Below are 19623 nucleotides of genomic sequence, written 5' to 3'. Positions count from 1 at the left end.
CAAACCCACCTCCGACCTCCCTTTCCCCAAGCCTCCCCTTCCGCCCTTCAAAAAGGGCCGGGGCGCCGCGCTGTAACGGCCGCCACGCGGCGAACAGTAACGGCCACAGCCCCAGGCCCTGCCTAGGTCCCTCCGCCCCTCCTCGAGGCGGCGGGGACGGCGCGACCCGCTCCCGCCGCGCACGGCGGCGGCCCGCGCTGGCCCCGCCCCCGCCGCCGGAGGGTCGCGCGCCGCCGCGCGGCCCAACGCTCGCGAGAGGCCCCCGCGCGCTTCCATGTTGCCACGTTCGAAGCCGCCGGTGCGGGGAGCGCGGGGAAGCGCGGCGGGCACGCGCCGCCGGCACCGCCCCCCCGCCCGCCTCCGCCAATGGGAGGCGAGCGGCGCCCCGCCTCCCTCCCGCCGGCCCGCAGCGATTGGCCGGCGGCGGCGGCCGGGGGCGGGACCGAGGGGGCGGGGCGGGCGCTCCCGCACGCAGCTCTCAGGTGGAGGCGCCGCTACTGATTGTCCCGCCGCTCGCTGCCTGACAGGAGCCGCCATGGCCTCGCGCAAGGGCCCCAAGGGCGCCGGCGGCAGCGCCAGCCCCGGCACCAAGCGAGGTGAGCGGCGCCGCGGGAGCGGAGCGGAGCGGAGCGGGCCGGGCCTGCGGGGCGGCGGCGGCCCGGGAGGCGGCGGGGCGGGGCCGGGCCGGGCGCTCCGGCGGCCCCCGCGGGCCTTTTGCGAGCGCCTCGTACCGCCGTTCGGGTCTGCTGCCCCGGCCCCTCACCGGAGCTGGGGCCGGCGCGCGCTCCCAAACCGCCCCCCAGGCTGCTGGACCCGAGCGGAGTGGTGGCCCCAGAGCTGTGCGGTGGCGGCTCCGTCTCCCTCCAGAGACCCCGGAGGGATCCTGTGTGCGCGGGATCCGCCGCCTTTATCCGAGGAGTTACCCCGGCTCGGGTGCAGGGGCGTGTGCTGCTCTTAAGTTTGTGGGATCTGTCCTCGACGTAGTATCTAACCTGGTGGTTCACTTAAGCACAGAAACGCGTAGGAGTCCCTCCCCTGCCCCACTGGAATAAAGAGCAACTTGGCAAATCTGACTGTTAATAAACTAGTATGTGTTGGAAATTTAGGTGCAGAAAGCTTTCTATTTTTTCCCTTTTTTTTCCCATTAAGAATAGTGGAATATGCTTTAATGACAGACATCTATATGCTTATGGAAATCACTGAGTAATTGTGCATCCTGCAGTGATTAAGGAAAGTGACCTTAGCAAAGGTTAGAGTGCTTGCTCAGGGCTTGCTCGCCTGTGAGTTTGACTTGCGCTGCAGTGATGCCGAGTTGCGATGGCACTGAGTTAGTATCTATTGCTGCTCTTTCAATATAAGAGTTATATGCATGGCAGTGCTGAGGCTGAACTGTGTAGGACTAATTTACCAATCATATGATGAATTGAGAGAAAAAGATTTCAGGTTACCACTTAAGCCTGAAGGAATTCAGGGATGACATTACAGTGGTTCAGAGATTTTTTTTTTTTAAGTAAAACCTTTCTTTTTGGCATATGCTCTAGAGTCTTTATTACATTTTTTTGATGGACCAAGGATACTCTTTGATATTCATGAGACAGATGATCAGCAGCCAGTATTAAGCAGCATGCCAAGTGCAGATTTCCAATAGGAATGTATTAAAAACATGCATTCTTTGTGCAGTTTTGAGTGCTGCAGGTGATTCAAACAGTGTACTGTTAATAATATGTTAAATATCGCTTCAAAGGTTGTTCAGTGTTTGAAAATAAATTTATTAGGAATCTTTGTCCCTGACTAAATATAAAAGCATTATGTATCCCTTTATATTCACCATGAGCAAAATTGTATCTTTTTATATCAAAATACTTAGTTTGCATAGATACACAGGGGCACATTAATTATTGTTATATAGAGAGATATAAAGTAGTGTGAGTCTAAGGGCTGGGCACAATCCCGTGATGAAACTTAGTAAATGAAGACCAATATCTTGTTAGTTTCAGCTACTCTTAGTTAAAATCCCTCGGACAGCTGTAGAAATTATAGCATGAAGCTGATGCTGTTTTCACAGTTGCTTTAGCATTCTATGCAGCTGCAGATAAGGGGGAATGGATGATGTTTCCTGTGTGATAAAGAACATCTAGAGGAGCAAAGAGTCTTTGCAGCAGCCTATAAGCACTCCACAGTTGAGGGATGCAAGCATGAAATGTGGCAATAATTTTGAGATGTCTGGTAATTAGGATGGTGTAGCACACAAACGTGAAGTTAGAGTTTGTTCCTGACTGGTGATTGTAGTATTTGCTTTTAAAACTGTTCTTTGGAGAGGACTTGCCTTCCTGCCAAAGCCTGTGGTTGTGAGATTGGTGAAGATGACAGTGCAGCCGAAAATCTCAACTCAAGGAAGCGTCCAAATCTGAATTCAGTGATCTGTTTTTAGGTATCCACATTAGAAAAGGTTGGTCTTAATCTTGCAAAATAGAATAAATCTGAAGTAGCACTAATTGTAGTGTTTATATAACTTGTTTTTAGGTCATCGAAATGACAGAAGTAAAACTGAGCATCCTTTAGCAACAGAACTCAACCTCTTTTTTTTTTTTTTTTTTTTTTTTTAAAGTGAGTTATATATTAAAAACAGTCCTAATATAAAACAGCCCCAGTACAAAAACTGCTTTGTTCATTTGAGCTTTGTACTGCAGACTGCTCGCAGTGGAAGTTCCTTTGAAATTGGCATTTACAAAATTGTATGTATGTGCCAATGATTTGATCTGGAGTAAAGAAGTGAAAACCAGGTCAGAACTTGATGATTTTGGAGCGCTTGGAGCAGGAAAGCGTGTGTTCATTAGTATCTTCACCGGAAAGCCTGACTTCCTGTCACTTTGCCTACAGAACCCCTTGTAAAAACAGCAGCTTCTCAAAAGGAAGAAAATGAGCTTCAGACAGCTAAATGAAGCATTGGATAATTGCATTAGGTATTTCTTAAAGCTTCATGAGATGAAGGACAATTTAGGTGTACGAACAAGTGTGTATAAGCTGTCTGTGAATAACTTCTCTGAGGCAGGAAATGTGTGAAAGTGTTTGGAACGTTCATAGATGGCTCTTTCCAGAAGAATTTTAACAGGAGCTTTCCAGTAAGAGTGAGGGTCAGCAGTCTAACTGCTTATGAAATGTAGATGAATTAAAAATGTAAATGGATTTATAAGACATGATAGCTTGCAGCAGTAAGAGTGATGATGGTTAGGCATCTGCCTTGATGTTTCACTGGGAGTGTTATTTATTTTATACTGCACAAGCAAGGACTTAAAACTGGACAACTATAATTCTCCGTGATTATTTAATTGTGCAGTACTTGATGTCTGTTTTCTTAGTTCTAATGCACTTGGATGGAGGGAAGTTTGTTTGACTTTAAAGCTGAAAAAGCAATTTCATATATCTCAGATACCTGGTATATTACTTCTGTGATATTAGTTTACATAATGGCTTATTAAAAAATTTTATACTTTTTTCTCTTTAGACAGTTTGTGGAATGTATGTGCATATAACAGGCCTGCCAAATGTTTGAACAGAAATATGCTGTTTATTTATTTTCTTAAGGAGTTTTTGAATCTGTTTCAGATATCTTCCAGATGCCTCTTAAGCCAAATTCCTTTACCATACTTTTAGTACCAAGTTTCTGTGGTGTTTAGAGGTACTGAAGAAAAAAAAAAAAAAAAAAAAAAAAAAGTGAGGAAAAAGTTCCTTATGGTAGTTTTATTTCAGTTGAGAAACATCCTTCTGGCTCATGTTATTTAAGTTCTGTCAGCTGTTCCGAACCATGGAAAATGTATATTCTTCATAGGTCTTTATTGGGTTTATTGCCTCCCAACTAGGATTTCTAGTTGTTACCACAAGTTCTCCACTAATGTAGGCACTCTGAGAAACTTCATTTTTGACATAAGGTATTACAGGGCCAAATTACTTAAATTCCTCTAGCTGGTAGAGTGAAAACATATTTACAGAGAAGGGTATTTTGTATAAAATTATTTTGCCTACCACTGTTACTTCTGAAGCTGTGCAACTGTGCATTACACAGCTTGAAGTCAAATGCTCCCATTGTTGCTTGGGTAGTTTTTCCTTAATCTCCATAATAGTGATTGAGATTATTTTCTGACATACCAAATTCTGTCCCTCCTTCTCTCTCTCTCTCTCTCTCTCTCTTTTTTTTTTTTTTTTTTTTTTTTTTTTTTTTTTTAAACATGCCAGTGCACATTTGCTTTTACTTTTTCCTATTTTAACCATATAATTTCTTTGTGTCTCCAAAAAGCACATGTATTGCCAGGCATTTAACTTACTTAACTCATCCTTTAGACTTAAGGTCCTTTAAACTCTTTTCAGTCATTTCCTGATCTTCGATCTTTATATTCTTTAGTTTTATTATTATTATTATTACATACATTGTAGTTGACTTGATCTCCTTTTCCGAAGGCAGTTCTGTGCTGATCCTAATCACTTTTTTTAGGTAACAGCACCACTTCTGCGGAGGTTTTTAAGTTACATGGTATATTGCAACAATGCAGTCAGTGAAATGGCTGACTGCTTTGCTGTTCCCTCTTTTTTGTTTTTCCTTTTTAAATGTCCTTTACAGAACTTGCGGCAGTAACTCTTTTGTATAGATCAATTTTCTTATCTTGGATTAAATGAAAGTGATGTTAACAACATTCTTAAGATTTTTAAAACAGTTAGGTATTCCCAAGAAATTCCCTGTTGATTACTGCTTTCCGTTTAAGGTCTCTGCATGGAGGAGAGGATTTGCATTGGAATAGTGAGTTCTTGATATATCTACTCATTCAGTTTTTCAGAAATTGAATTAAATGAGCCCTAAATGCTGAAAAGACACTTTCTAGGTCTATCTGTGTGAAATTTTCTACATATTATTGTAGAGTAACAGACTTCCAGGGCCAGTAAGAACTCTGCAGTACGTGCTCTTATGACGTGCTCTTTCATAGATTAAAAATGGATATTTGGATTTCTTTCATTCCTCTGCCTTCAAAAAGGTACTGTTTTGAGTCTTCAGCATTGTTTCCTAAGTGTAGCAGGACAAAATGAGTCAAAACTACAAGTTTTTATGTACAAAGGTGTCCCTAGTAGAAAAGGAGATATAGGAAAGCAGGTGGTTTTTGATCTGAGTTGTACTATCTAGTATACACATTACTGGAGTTTTCTGCATTGTAGTGTGCTGCATCTTGGACTTCTTGTTTAGAACCTGTTGTTTCCCAATCATATGAGTAATACTTCAGTTACAATATTTGGGTTGCACTTTGAATTTCTAGATTCAAAGTAGACTTTGAATTTCTAGAGTAGATACATCCTTTGTGAAACACACACACACACACAAAAAAAAAGTACAGGATATTTATTCCCCATCTATCCTCTCCTGGCAAAAATGGATTTAATCTTACAGTGGAATTAAAGTCTGCTCATGCATGTGAAATATGCATCTGTGTCACTTTCGAAATCTCATTGATATTGTAACTATGAAGATCATCAAAAATTGCCTGTGTGTTATTTTTTTATTCATTTTATCCTTAGTAAGGCAATGTGTGTCTAAATAGTGCGAGGCACATTGGCAGCTTCCAGATTTGAGATTAGTACCAGCATTGACAGGGAATTTATTCCAATCTCAGCTCAGATATTGGATGTGTATCATACTGGGACGACGGAGGTGAATCTCTTAGGGAGTGCTATAGTTACACCTTCAGCTCTGCAGCCTTCCTCTTTTCAATTCCCCTTCTTCGTGGTTATGCTACCAGCTGTGAACTTGCTAGATAAAGCTCTATTTTCCCTTCGTTGGTTTAAGCTGATTTTCCGTCTTTACCCAGTCTGGTTCAGAGCGCAGCCTTGTGAAAAGAAGTTTGAGCGGAAGAGGAGAGATGATAATGAATCATTGGGCACTGGGAGAGGGCAAAGTTGAATCTGTGTCTTTGTGTTTCATTATGTCCTTCTGGAGCACTGGCATGAGCAGGAAAGGTTAAGAGTTGGCTTGGATCTACTAAGGTGATTGCTGCATTGAAGTGCTGCAGTAAAGGCAACAAAATTATTAGCAGTAAAGGGCATATGTGTTAAACATATTCCTAATTACAATGGGTGTAAAGAAGTGTTATTTCAATATTGCCTTTTCTTTAAACTGATAACACCTTTGTTGGTCATCTGTATGAAAAGAAAGAAGATCATTTTCATCTGAGCCTTTCTGAATCAGCCTGAAACATGTGAAAACTGTTCCTCTGCTAATTTTTATGTTAATTCTTCATTATAGAGAACTTGTGCAATGAAGTTCTGATTCACTCCAAGTGGTTCTTTCCTGATGAAGATGTCAAACTGGTAACCTGTGTGATAGCCTGAAGCAATATTTTTCCTAACTGCATCCTATGGGCTCTTGCTCTGTGCATGGAAAAGTTTTTTGGGGATGTGCTTGGAAGTCAAAAATAATAACTGTATTGAACTTCTTTAAAAACATTGGAAATGAAGTATGTGAATATGCAAATATCAATTTTAAACAGTGGTGTGCGTGTGATTCAGTTTACTAAAACTTTTTCAGTGAAGCAAGTCTTTGTCTTCCCTTCATATGCAGTTGCACTGTTAGCATGAGTGTACTTACCCAGTATAACAAATGCTGCAAATCTGTTTGACAGTTTTTTTTTTTTTTAATACATATTTATAGCATGGGTGTTTATAACCATTGAACAGCAGTTTTTTTTGTTTAACAAATTTTATTTGCTGAGATTCTAATTAACTGATAATCAACAGTTAATTACTAAGATACCATGTCCAATTCATTCTTTCTTTAGTATTCTAGTCCTTTTCCTTTTAATATTATAAAAATGTTTTAAGACAGGAGCTTGTAGCTGTGGCAGTGTTTTTGTCCACAGCAGCTGCAGGAAACACTGTGTATAAAAGAGTGATACTTTTGCAATTGAAATCTTGTAACATATTTTAAAACTATGTGTAGGTCCAAAACTTCACAGTGATTAACTGCATGAGTCGCCTATCAGTTCTTTTGAACTCCGCAGGAACTGCAGATGCATAGCACCTCCAAGAAACCAGCACCTAATTAAATTGATTTAGTGTCCAAATTAAAACTTGACAAGTTTTAACTGTTCAAAAAGAGTTCTAAGATGCTCTATATTTTCCTGTGGGCAGAAATCAATGAATAACAGAACTTCATGTATATCTTTGTCAACTAGAGTTTCATTTGGTTATATATGAAACTCCTTCAAACTACGGTTAAAACTGAAAGATGTGAAACTACATCACCTGTTTTCCTTCCTCTGTGGCTTAATTGGGACTTGCTGTTGAAATGTTTTGATGTGACCCATATTACAGAATAGGAAACTAGAACAAGGAAAAAAATACCCTAAAATTAATGCCAGCCTGACATATGCAAAAATGAGAATTTCAAACTTTATGTAATAGAAACCACCAGCAAGGTTTGCATATTCTGTGGTTAAATCTGATAAACCAGATATTTAGTTAATGTAGTAATTATTTGGGAATATTGGCTACATTCAACAATTCAAGTACAAGATAGGTAGACTGTATAGGTTTAAATTTTCTTAATTTTATTTTTTTCTGTGCAAGAGAGCTGAATAAGCAAAATAGCAGACAATAAATATCTTTAAATATGTTTTTAATTTTGAAGATTAAAATAACTTTATCCCCTTATCAGTGGCATAAATAAAGCTCAGATATATTGACAGTGTATCAAGAGACTGGCTAAAATTTCTTGTTTAAGCTCGTAGCCTTAACCTTCAGTATTTTGGATTGACTTTTATGATCTGAGAGTTAGTTATGGAAAATATCGTAGCATGCAGGTAGGTTTACTTTTTCAATCAAATCTGTCTAGGTTATGCAAAGAGGTGACACAAAATTCTTTTGTTCGGCCTTTACAATGCCTTTTTTTTTTTTTTTTCCCTGAAGTGTTAACTCTAAGCTTGTTATTGTACTACCTACTAACTTTTCATTATACAGAAGAACTGTTGTAAAAGGAAAGTAGTGCAGATTACTCACATGGTAGGGGATGGACATGTTGAATATTCCTTTAAATAACTCCTTGTTGATAGCTGCTATAAAATCTTTCATGTGGTAAGCAGTGTCATTATTGGTCACTTAAAGTGTGTATGTGTGTGTTTTTCCTTGCACTATATTTTGAACTATTCAAAAAAAAGTTGGTTGTCTGAATACCAAAAAGAAGTGTCACATGGTTTTGACCAAATTTATCTAGCCTTTAAAAGTGTTAATCTTTCTAGCACTTTTAGAACGGAAGCAGGGCAGAATCAGTCTTTTTTTTTTCCATATATATATTTGCATTCCTTTTTACCTCCTTTGACTTCAGTAGTTATGCTTAGATGAATGGACACTAAAGGAAAATGTTAACAGCAGAAGCTCTTATGGTGGCAGGCAGCTGGTTTCTGCAAACCTTATTGAAAGGCACGGAGCTGCAAGAAGAATTCTCTGCTGTGCAAAATTTCAATAGAGTCTCTTCATCGAGTCTTACAAAATGTATAACATCATATGGTATAATTTCCCATTAAGTTACTTTCTGTCTTTCATAACTACTTGCCAAATGACTATCTTGACAAAAATCTTATATTATTAAAAAAAAAAAAGCTAGTCTTTCTCATGATATTTTTCTTAATAGATTTCTTTCTGAGTGAATGTTCTGATTTTTGAGTTGTGGATTTTAGCAGAAATCACTTAAATGGGAAACAGTATTTGCTTACTATCTATTGTCAAGATAAATCTAGATAGATAATAACAGATAGGAATAAGGCTTGACTTCAGTCAACTAGAATATCATCATTGTTCCATTTTGTACTTTTGGTAATAAATCATCTTAGTTTGCAACTAAATGACTATTCTAAATACTGTGATACTTGCAAACCAGGAAAGTATCTATAGCCTTCCTTAGTTCTATCTGCAAGGGCTTATATCCAGAAATGGACTGAGTTTATAAAAGGATTGTCAACTTTTCTTTAAATACTACTAAAACTTTTGATCATAGGGTTCTTCCTTTGTTCTATTGTACTTGCACTTTTTTAGTATTGATGTAACATTAAAAAACTTTGATTTCTGCTTCCAGGTGGACTCTCAACTGTTCACTCAACGTATCTCCTATTGGATGTTTGCAAACTACATCATCCATTTTGAGCTTGATTTTAGAATTCTTATTACGGACTAAATAATGTTCACTGTTTGTCTGTAACTATTGTTTTCATGTATCTCCTTATTCTGTCCTTCCAGTTTATCCTAGTCATTATGTCCTATCTCTTCAGATGTCTACTCCTGCACTTACCTACAAGGCAGAACTAAAGCATGCGAAATCATGTCCCATATGCTGCCTGACCTCGGAGGTGATTAGATGATATAGTTTATCTACCTGATTTTTTTTTTAAACACCAAAGAAAATTGTTAGTTTAGACAATGCTGAGCTGATTGGCACCCTTCGTACCTCTACTCTCTATGAAAACAAAAGGAAAACAATCAGATCCATCTCTATTTTATTTGAAGCATTTTTTCTGATGAAGTATTACAGATGTAATTCTGCATAGAACAGGACTAGGGAGGGTGTTGTTTTCCTCCTGTGCTGTAGGAGTTCTTGCTTATGGTCGGGAAGCAAAAAAATGTAATTCCATTTCCTTCTTAAAATATTGGTTGACTTTCATTCAACAGTGGCAATTTATGGGATATACTTACATGAGAGTGAGTACATCTTAATTCCTGTTGTTGAAAATGTTCAAGTCTGTCATGAAAGAGTGAGTCGGCCTGCTAAGAGTGAGGTTGCAGGGAATGGCCCAGGCTTCCCTTGTACAGAGCTTGGCTCTTGCAAATGGTCACTCAGCTCAGCTTATGCTTAACTGCAAGAACGGACAACTTCCTCAGGGAGGATGAGGAAAACTTTGCTCTTATATCCTGAGGGATAGTTAATAACCTGTTTTAGGGCAACTTAAACCCTGCTATCCAGTGGGCAAGAGAGATCTTTGATGTTTAATCCTTGTTAAGTGCTGAATTATAGGAGAGAGTTCTGTGAAGTTGCTTCCAAGTGAAGGGAGGAGCTTCCCTGCGGTTCAGTAGGGCAGTTGGGATCCTAGAGTCTATTAGGTACTTTGTGGTGCTTTACTTTTATTGTTTACCATAGGCCTGATCCACCTGCTGATTTGCTGAATCCTGAATTTGTGACTTTGCTCCTTTTAGAAAAGGAGTATTAGTGCTTTTCTTTGTATATTCTTATAATAGGATATTTTATTATTAAATGTCTTGCAGCAATTGAAAACGAAGGTCCCTCAAGACTTATATAGCATTGATTCTAACTGATCGAGGAACTTTTAATTATTCCACCTCAGTTACAACCTGAATCATTTCTCTTTTCAATACATTTCTCTGTTTTTGATTAAATATTTTTTAATGTAGCTTATTAAAGTCCTTGGATAGTTTATACAGATCTCTTTGTAACCACATGGAGTAGATTTTATCAAATGCAGGAGAGAAATCTATTTTTTAATGGAGAAAACAAATATAAAACAACTTTTTTAATTTTTAGCTTTTTAAGATTGTCATGCCAAGGAAGATTTCTCAGGTACTGTGAAGAAAAATAAATTTTGTATCACGAAGAATTTGTATTTTATTTATTAAAAATAAACTTATATTGTACATGTCAGAGCTTATCTTCAAAGATCTTACTCTCTTTTTTGTCAAATCTTTCAACATTAAAACTGAACTCTTGAATGGATATTTGCAGATATTTGATTGATATATTTTCTAAGAGATGCCATCAGCATTTTAGTAAATACCTCTGTTCTATCTGTAAAGTACCCAGAGGAAAAAAAAACACTAACCCTCCCCAAATGTGTTGAAATACATTTTGTAAAAGCACATAAGAACTGAGCACTCCAGAATAATACTTTATGAGGCTAAGCTTTAGAATAAAGATATTGTCAAAAAAGCATACATTTCTATATGTGTGTAAGTATAGATTGTCTCAGAATGGGAAGGGTTATTATTTTGTCATGTTTCAAAGGCCTTCTGTAATCATGAGGTGAAAACAACAGTAAGGCTAAGGTAAAAAAAATAGCTCTGCTTTTAATAGGACAGGGGAAAAGAGAGATAGAGTCTCTACAGAGAGCAGTTTCAGCAGAGGCTATTCTAAAATTAGTAGATACTCACGTCCCCCCCATAAAACATGAAAAAATGAGCAATATACTTGGCTGCAATTTTATCGCTGAAAGTTGTTTGCTACAATTGTTTGTATCTGTCCATAATATCATCAAACTATCTGTGTAAGTACACAATAGGATGCCTAAAACATCTCTGCAGGTAATGTGCAAAATACTAGCTTTGGCTGTCGCTGAAGCAATTTGACTTCAGGTGAGAATGAGAACGAACAAGAGCAAACAAACAAATGGGTGGTCAAAGAATCTGAGCACTGTGGAAGACCTCATGAAGCTTCTATCCCAACCTTGAATTTTATTTTGAATACCTGTCCAATTCAAACTCGCATCTTTCACAAAACTCCCTGGACACATATGTCCTTGTAATCGGTTCACTCTAAATGGCACAAGTTAAGCTGTGGGTGTGTATATAAATATATGTATATGCACATACACACACATGTGTGTGTTCGTCTGTGATCGGGAGCGCACCTTTGAAGTGATTTTCCTGATTGTCTCCACTTAGTCTGCTTTTGTTCATTGTGGAGTGGGCTCGGAGTATATTGAGTTAGTTTTGAATGAAATGAGATAAAGTGGAAAGTTAAACTGCAGCTGTTTGTGGTGATTCAGCCAAAGTTAGTTTCATTCAGCTAAAGTTAGTTTGAAGCTGACTCCATAAATCAGTTGTTTGGTCTGTGAATCCACTGTAGTAAGATGCAGTGTCTGCAAATGTAGATGTAGCCAAAATGAAGTTGCAACAAATTGCCTACTGTAGTATCTGTCAGAACAATTTTTTTTTTGGTGTGTGTGTGTGCATTTTATTTCACTAAGTAGTTCATTTAACAAGCTGTTGCTTTTTTTCCGTGTATCTGGTGACTTTTCTACATTATTCAAATTTTTATTCTATTTTATTATAAATCAGTTGTGCCCTACATATGTTGCTGAAATGGGCTGCTAGTTACAAACTCTTTCTTGAAATATCTGCTCTGTTCCATGTATTTAAGTGGTTTTAAAGAATCCTTAAAAGATTCATTGATTATAGAATCAATTGCCCTTTAGTTTCTTTACATCCGCTGGCCAAGTCTTAAACTCCTTTGAGGATTATTTCTTACTGTTACTCTTCCTTGAGCTATTGGGAATTGTATACTGGGACTAGTTCCTAGCTCTAATAGTTATATAAGGTCTATGTTGTTTTTCAAAGCAAGCTGTAACGTGTTGCTGTTTCCTCTATCTACCTGATGGCAACCTGGTTTACAAAAGGGTGTGTGTTTGGGGAGGAGGGCTGAGTGCTGCCTATCACAGCTTTCATCTAGGCTACTGTTAATGAGTTCATGTTCCTCCCTTCATGAGGGAGAAAATAGAGCAGAATAACCCTCTCTGCACTGTTTAACAAATAAATGATGGAATTTTTGCTTATTCTACCCTCGTGGCTTATTGCCTACAGCACTCTGGGGAAGCAGGCTATGCACTGGTTTGCTTTGCAAAGTTGTCGGTAGCTTTGGGTCTGGCAGGGCAAAATTGAGGTGTGCTGGGGGAACTGTTCTAACTTGAAACCTCGATGCAAAAATGCGTGTAATCAATTTCAAGTAGCTCTTCTAAGACTTGAAATGACATTCCTTGAAATTAGCTGTCTTTTATTGTCAAAGTAGGTAACAAATTTCAACCCAACAGCCTGCTCATGCTGGAAGGGGAGTGCCAACATGGAGAAAGTTTCCTGGTCAGCTTGTCTGGCCGCATTTGTTAAGCTTTGTGTCCACCCTCGTGACTGCCTTTGCGCTGGCAGGGTTAGTGCCAGCGTCACTCAGGCACTGAGGCGTGTTTTGCAGCCCAAATACCTCTCTGCAACTTGTCCGCATTCATTTTGCTGCCGTGTTTAATGGTTAAGGATAAAGGGGAGGAGAAAGAGGCCAGCACCCAGCGTGCTCCGTTAAGAGGAGCGAGCGGCTGTGAGTGTCACTGCATTGCCATATGAGTTCTGAAAAGCTTTTGGCTCGTGAGCATGGCTGCTCTAAAAATAGATTTGAGGGAGAGTTTTCAGTTAGGTCCAGTTTCAGGTTCCAGCTGAACTAGCTTGAGGAATCTTTTTTGCTCCTGTTGCAAGACTAGAGTGAAGATAAATCATTTCTTATTCCACCTTCAACTTTGATTTTTGGATACCAGTGCACTCATTTTTTCCTATGGAAATCAAGAATTATGGCTGACGACACAGGTAAAAATCTAACCTTTGGGTGGCCAAATGGAAAATACATAGTTGCATATATTGGCAATGGCTGTTGTTGTAGTTGGCAAAACAACTAGCTTGCTGCTCCGCGTTGTTGTTTTCTTGCTAGTTAGCTGTTTTAATCTGCGTCACAGGCTGCCTCTGTTTTCTTTGATGAAATGATTTCTGAAGCAGTGGTATTTCATGGGTTGATGGCAGGCTTAATTGCAACTTGATTGTTGCCCGAGTAGAGCACGTTACAGTAAGAGACCTTTTTATTTTGCATCTAGATACGTGTCTTAAAAGTTATTTTTAAAGCACACCAAATTACTGAGAATTTATAAGTTAAAATAGAGTAAACGAAAAAGCTTTTCCGTATGTTTTTGTCTATGAATGACTCTTAATTTCGGGGAGGGTGAGGTATAGGACTTAAAAAAAATAATAGTAATTGGCATTGAGGAATACAGTGCAGTTTAAGACTTTATGATGTCTGTGTAAAGACATCTGGTGGTGTAAGCAAAGGCTTACCAGATATGGGAAGTGACCTACTTTTGCCATAGCTGGCAGTATGTGCAGAGAAAGAACTTGAATTTAGAACTCACTGTCTGGAATTGAATTCGAATCCAGAGCCAGTATTTCCTAATGGCTTGCAGGTTTTTGTTCTGACTCTGGGTGTGTGGCTGTCTGCTTAGATCATGGATAAGTGCTGCATTACATAACCTCTGTTTATGCTGAAGTGTTTCCTGATAAAGCTGCTGTGGTTAAATTCTTAGGAGAATTTTTCAGGAATTTTGAAACAAATTTTCCTGTAAGCTAGGAAGCCATAGCATAAAAATATAACTTTGCAACTTCTGTGAAGGATTTTTTTAGGAAAATCTGATTTTAAAGGAAATCCCTGAAGCAGTCCTCTGGATTGGGAAAAATAGGGAGCAGTTATGCTTGCTTACTTCATTATTTATTATTGTTATTTTTGAATTTCATTTTCCTGTTCCATTGTTCCTGTGTAAATCCTTTTCTCCATAAACAAACAACAATAAAGCAGCAGCAGTAGAGTAAATGAAGGCATATGAAATTCAAGTAGATTCTCTTTTCCGTTTGCCTCTTTTTAGTTTTCTGTAGAAGAAAATTGTATCCTAGAATCTGTAGCCTAAAAGTTTCTTGTTAAATAATATGTGTATGTGTAAAGTTTTCATTGACTATAGCCTGCACTGGAACACAGGGGTAGTGAAGTTTCACTGTTACACAGCACAGTTATTTATTTCTGAATATTAAAAATTTCAATTCAGTATTCTTCTATACACTTTTTAAATTCAGTTGATCACATTTCTGAAGATGTTGTCACACACTGCTTGCCTTCGCACATATTTTCTAATTGTGTGCACATCTTTCCTGCATCTCCTCGTAACTTTGCCCAACCACACAGCTAGGGTTGTGTGCAGTAGTGACGCACAGGCATTAGATCAGCGGGTGGAAGCATAAGCTGTCCTGGTTTCTCTTTAAATGTTTTTGGAAAGTCTGTGCCAAGCAAACATTGTATTTAAAAGAGAGAAAAAAAATGATATTCTGTTTCAGCAATGAGTCATTTAATGAAGAAACATGTTGTCATATATCAGTAAGAGTTAAGCTGAGTTTTTTTTTTTAAGATTTTGAACTCAATATGAATGAATATAATAAAAGGTTAATTTAGAACAACTGTGGTCCTGTTGAAAAACAGAATCTGAAAGCCCTCCTTTAATTTCTATTACAAAAATAGTCAAATAATTGCTATGCAACATCTAGAATTACTCCATTTTATTCTAAAATACCATTGTGTGGGTGCTTAGGGGTGATTGAGATCAAAATGGTTATTAGTTGTTTCTAATTACATTGTTTTAGTTTTGGGAAGGCTGGGTTGTCTTCTGAAGGTTTAAGAAATCTGTAAAACATTGAATAATAGTGAATTTTGAGTTTTGGATGATTATAGATTGTTTTAAAGGTGTTTTATAGACACTACTTCAAATATTTATTTCTTTGAGATTGAGGTGTTGACATGCTCTTCTGTCTTTCTACAAATATGGAATTTCTGTTTTGTTTCTCATGCTCAACTTTTTAACTTTTCCCACTTCTGTTCATGTTTGTCTGAGGACATTTATGTTGCTGCCTATAACATGAAATCTAATCACCATAATTTTCAGATTGAAAAACAAAATTTTCTCTGTGGCCAAATTGGCATAGGTCAGGGGGATTTCTTTTGCTTTCCTTGTATAGCAAGTAAATCATTATGGTTACTTTTGCAGTCTGTTTTCACCTTAGAAATGGATTGCCCTATCAGTAGGATTGAATGTGGCTGTTTGGGCAAAGGCAAAAGCTTAGAAGAAATGAAGTGGAATAGGCTGGTAGACCTGAAATGTGGCCAAGCTCCTGTCTTACAGTATTGGAAAGCACTGGAGCAGGCTCAGAAAGTCTATGGACACCTTTTTTTGGGGTATCCATTTACTAGGTCTGTCCTTCTTTACATAAAATGATCCTGAACTATAGTAAGGAATTTACACCTCCTCTTGTGGTGGTGGTGATAGAGATCTGAAACACCCAATCCACCTGCTACGTTGAGGGATTCTCTTCCTCCATATTTTCTTTATAACACCTATATTTGCATATATACTTTCCATACCTGTTTCATTGTAAATGAAGTTGTAGTTCGCCTTCAATATCCATATTATCCTTTTATCAGTTAATTCCTAGTCCAAAACTAATCAGCATGTAGTGGATCTCTTTGCTTGATTTGAAATACCAGAGAACATACTGGTTATTTGGTTGAGCGTCTGAATTTGAGTCTTACTCTTAATATTGTTTAATATTAGAGTCTCTTTAGGCTGCTGGAATTGCCATGTGGATTTCATGAGCTAACTTGCTGCAATCACTGCCTTTGAAACTGTTCACTGCTTGTGAAGAAATACTTTTCTTCAAAACTCTCCTGGTTGTACTGTCCTCAAAATTGTCAAAATTGTTAAACTTCATATTAATGTATGGTAGTAGGACAGAGAGATGGCTTTCCAACTAAGGAATTAAAGAGAAAAAAGATCGGGATCTTTGCTTGGTTATAGGAATTTTTACCCCTTAAATAATTATCAAGCTCTCCTCTGTAACTTACAGTAAAAAAACAAGTAGCTAAGTTGATGTTTAAAAGTTACTCAAATGCCAAATTCTATTTACATGCTCAATCATAATTATTTTATAACTCCTTATCATTTTCTGTATTTGTGGATCTTATTTTGACAGAGACTAAACATGGAGGAAACAAGAACGGAAAGAAAGAAAGCCTTTCTGGAAGCTCATTTTTCACCTGGTTTATGGTAATTGCTTTGCTGGGAGTTTGGACATCAGTAGCAGTTGTTTGGTTTGAACTCGTAGATTATGAAGAAGTTCTAGGTAAGAATTTTATATCTTCTTACAATATACTAAGATCCTTCCCATACTTTGAATGACATGCATTAGATGGAGGCCATTTTGCATTTCAGAAAATATCAAACTTTAGTTTAGACTCTGCAGAGCAGCACCTGACTAGCTAGGTAAATTAACTAATGTCATGTTTGGAAATGACCTACAAGATGAAGCTAAGAATAAAAATAAGCAATATGCTTCAAAGGTTTTTTTTTAATGCTGGACTCCATCTGTTGAAATGGAGCTTTAATAAAACTGGAAAACCCATTCTGTTGAAATACTGCTTTTACTAGAGAATTAAAGTGTACTTAAGGATAGATTTTTCTATCTGTTCATAAAATGTATGCAGTACTTCTGAAATTTTTAATACAAATGCTTTGTTTGAGTTTAGGCTGAGGAACTTGTTGCATTGGCTTAAAATTGTGTGGCTGATGTTACTGTTCTCACGAGGGGGTGTGTTAACGATGACTTCTTTGGCATCTTCTTGTGAATCAACAGTAGAATTACCTCCTTTTTCAACTGAATATAACTCTGACTGTTATGTCATGACATGACTATATAGAAATACTGTTATTAATATCCAAGAGTGAAAGTGCTGGTAGGTTTCATGTCCTAAATACAAAACTGTATGACCTGCTGTCTCTGATTTTGCAAGCTTCAACATGCAGTTTTACAACTGCTAGTTTTACAAGCTTTACCGTTTTACAGGTCTGTTGGTACATGATATTTGATCTATACTAATTTTAAGAAAAGCTTCTGATTGGAAATTTAACTGGATTTAGTGATGTGAATAATGGTTTCTATATTTTTACTGTGCATGCAGCCAAAGCAAAGGATTTCCGTTATAACTTGTCAGAGGTACTGCAAGGTAGGACACTGGAGAAATAAAATTCCTTTATTGTCCCATAGCTGCAAACTTTTGTTCAACTTTTCATGTTTTTAACTTGGAAGAGAGAGAAAAAAAAAAAAAAGATTATGTTCTTCTACCATGAAATGAAAAACTCAGCCATTTCTTTTTCTTTTCAATTGTTCTTCCAGTTCTTAAAACAATGCTTCTTATTCTTAGTGTGTTACATTTATCCTATAGTGTTCAACCACGAATCAATAAGGTGATCATTTCTAATGGATTGCTTCATTACGATGGCGATGACCATACTTTAGTTTATTCTAGATCCACGTCTGATTTTTTTTTTCTGTAAACACTATATTAAGAGTTATTGAATAATAATTGAATATATTTTAGTAGAAGTCATTTTCTGCCTCCATTTAAAGATGGTGAGAAATTTAATAATAAACTGACAAAGAGGGATAGTCCTACAGAATATTTCTGCAAGCAGTCTGTGGAGTTATTGCACTATTAAAAGCGAAGCTTGAATTTTATCGACAGAAATTAGATCACTACTCACTTGCTGATCCCAAGGTACACCAAATGCTTGATACCACAATTCTATGCTAAAATTTATTTTTGAAGAGAAACTGAGTTCTCCTTTGCTTACATCCATGGCTGGCAGAGATGCAGCTTCAAAACAAAAGAAAAATCAGGCATCCGATGACTCAGTTGCTTAGAAAAATATTTTTGGATTATATTTTAAAGGGACTAGTTTAAATGGGTAACTCTTTTTGACTGCATTAAATGTCATATAGTTACAAAAATGTCATAGAGTGACAAAATTATGACTATTATCTCTTTGTCCGAGGAGTAGATTGCTTCTGTTTCAGTAAACAGAAACTATGTAGCTATTCTTTTTTTTTTTTTTTTTTTCCCCAAGTACAATGTCAAGCAACGTACTGAGAACAAATTATGATGGTTTGATTGATTCTTCATTTAGTGGAATTTGTTGAATGTTTCTTGTAAATTTAAATTTTATTCTGAGGAAAGCGTATTCAGACAAAGTGCACCATTGATTTAGATATTGTACAGTCTGCAAGCACCAAAAGAAACATTCTGTAAAATATTAACATGTATTCACTTTGTAGTCTAGCAAGCATAGAAAGGAACTTAAAATTATCCCAGAAAAAAATAAAATGTGACTAAATCATCAAAAAAGTACAGAAACAGCCAAGCATTGATAGTCAATGATTGCATATCGAAATTACTGTTTTGCAAACAAGCTTTTGATGTTTTTATTTTTATTTTTTTTATAACCTAATTCTGTCCTCCTCCTCTCTCTGTATTTTTAGGCAAGCTTGGTATTTATGATGCTGATGGAGATGGAGATTTTGATGTAGAAGATGCTAAAGTTTTGCTAGGCAAGTACAAACACAGGTGGACTAATATGTATAATTTAGTTGCCATGGTTCATTTTTGGTTATTATTCAATGTCACAACATTTTTTTCCTAATCGAATATTTGAAATCAATTCTTTTTTAATGCAAATTTTAGGAACTCTTTTTTTTATCTATTATTTGTTTAGCATTTTTAATTGTATTTTCCTTCTATTGTGAATTCTCCACAAGCTTGTTCAATTTCTCTGGCCTTCAGAACTCCCACATATTTGGGGAAAGGGTCATTTATTTAGTCGTTTGCTTCAATGGTAATGAAAAGTCCTCTAATCAAACTCTTTCAACCGTTTTTGATTGATGTGAATGTGAGAGTCTGTCCAAAGAATCCCCAAAGCTCTGAGAGATTTCAGAGCTACAAATTCCACATTAATGATAAAATATTATCTTATTCAAGATTTATGTAGTTATAATCTTTCAGTGTTTTTCTCCCAGATATTTATATCGTATATGGAAAGTGGTTATCATACTCTGTTGCCATTTGTGTTAGCCTCATTCAGACTGCCAGGTCGGTAGCCAGAAACCTGCTGCTGCTTTGTTATATCTGTTTTA

The 19623-nt window shown here is 37.5% G+C and overlaps 1 protein-coding gene across 3 annotated transcripts in view; it reads left to right on the top strand.

Moving 5' to 3' along the window:
• Positions 1 to 513: 513 nt before the first annotated feature.
• ASPH (aspartate beta-hydroxylase) overlaps positions 514 to 19623 on the top strand; it is a 100575-nt gene continuing 81465 nt past the window's right edge. For 2 of the 3 annotated variants that reach the window (XM_088540173.1, XM_088540171.1), the window contains exons 1-4: positions 514 to 596; positions 16630 to 16779; positions 17615 to 17659; positions 18973 to 19041. In XM_088540173.1, the coding sequence (XP_088396299.1) occupies positions 536 to 596; positions 16630 to 16779; positions 17615 to 17659; positions 18973 to 19041 (325 nt within the window). In that variant the 5' untranslated portion in view covers positions 514 to 535. Of the gene's footprint in view, positions 597 to 13127; positions 13381 to 16629; positions 16780 to 17614; positions 17660 to 18972; positions 19042 to 19623 lie in introns of those variants that run through there. The other variant, XM_088540172.1, reaches the window with a different exon arrangement.

Source organism: Tinamus guttatus, unplaced genomic scaffold, assembly GCF_059628265.1.
Source record: "Tinamus guttatus ecotype Peru unplaced genomic scaffold, ASM5962826v1 Tinamus_guttatus_pri_ptg000056l, whole genome shotgun sequence".
Classification (NCBI taxonomy): domain Eukaryota; kingdom Metazoa; phylum Chordata; class Aves; order Tinamiformes; family Tinamidae; genus Tinamus; species Tinamus guttatus.
This window is presented reverse-complemented; position numbering and strand designations above follow the sequence as displayed.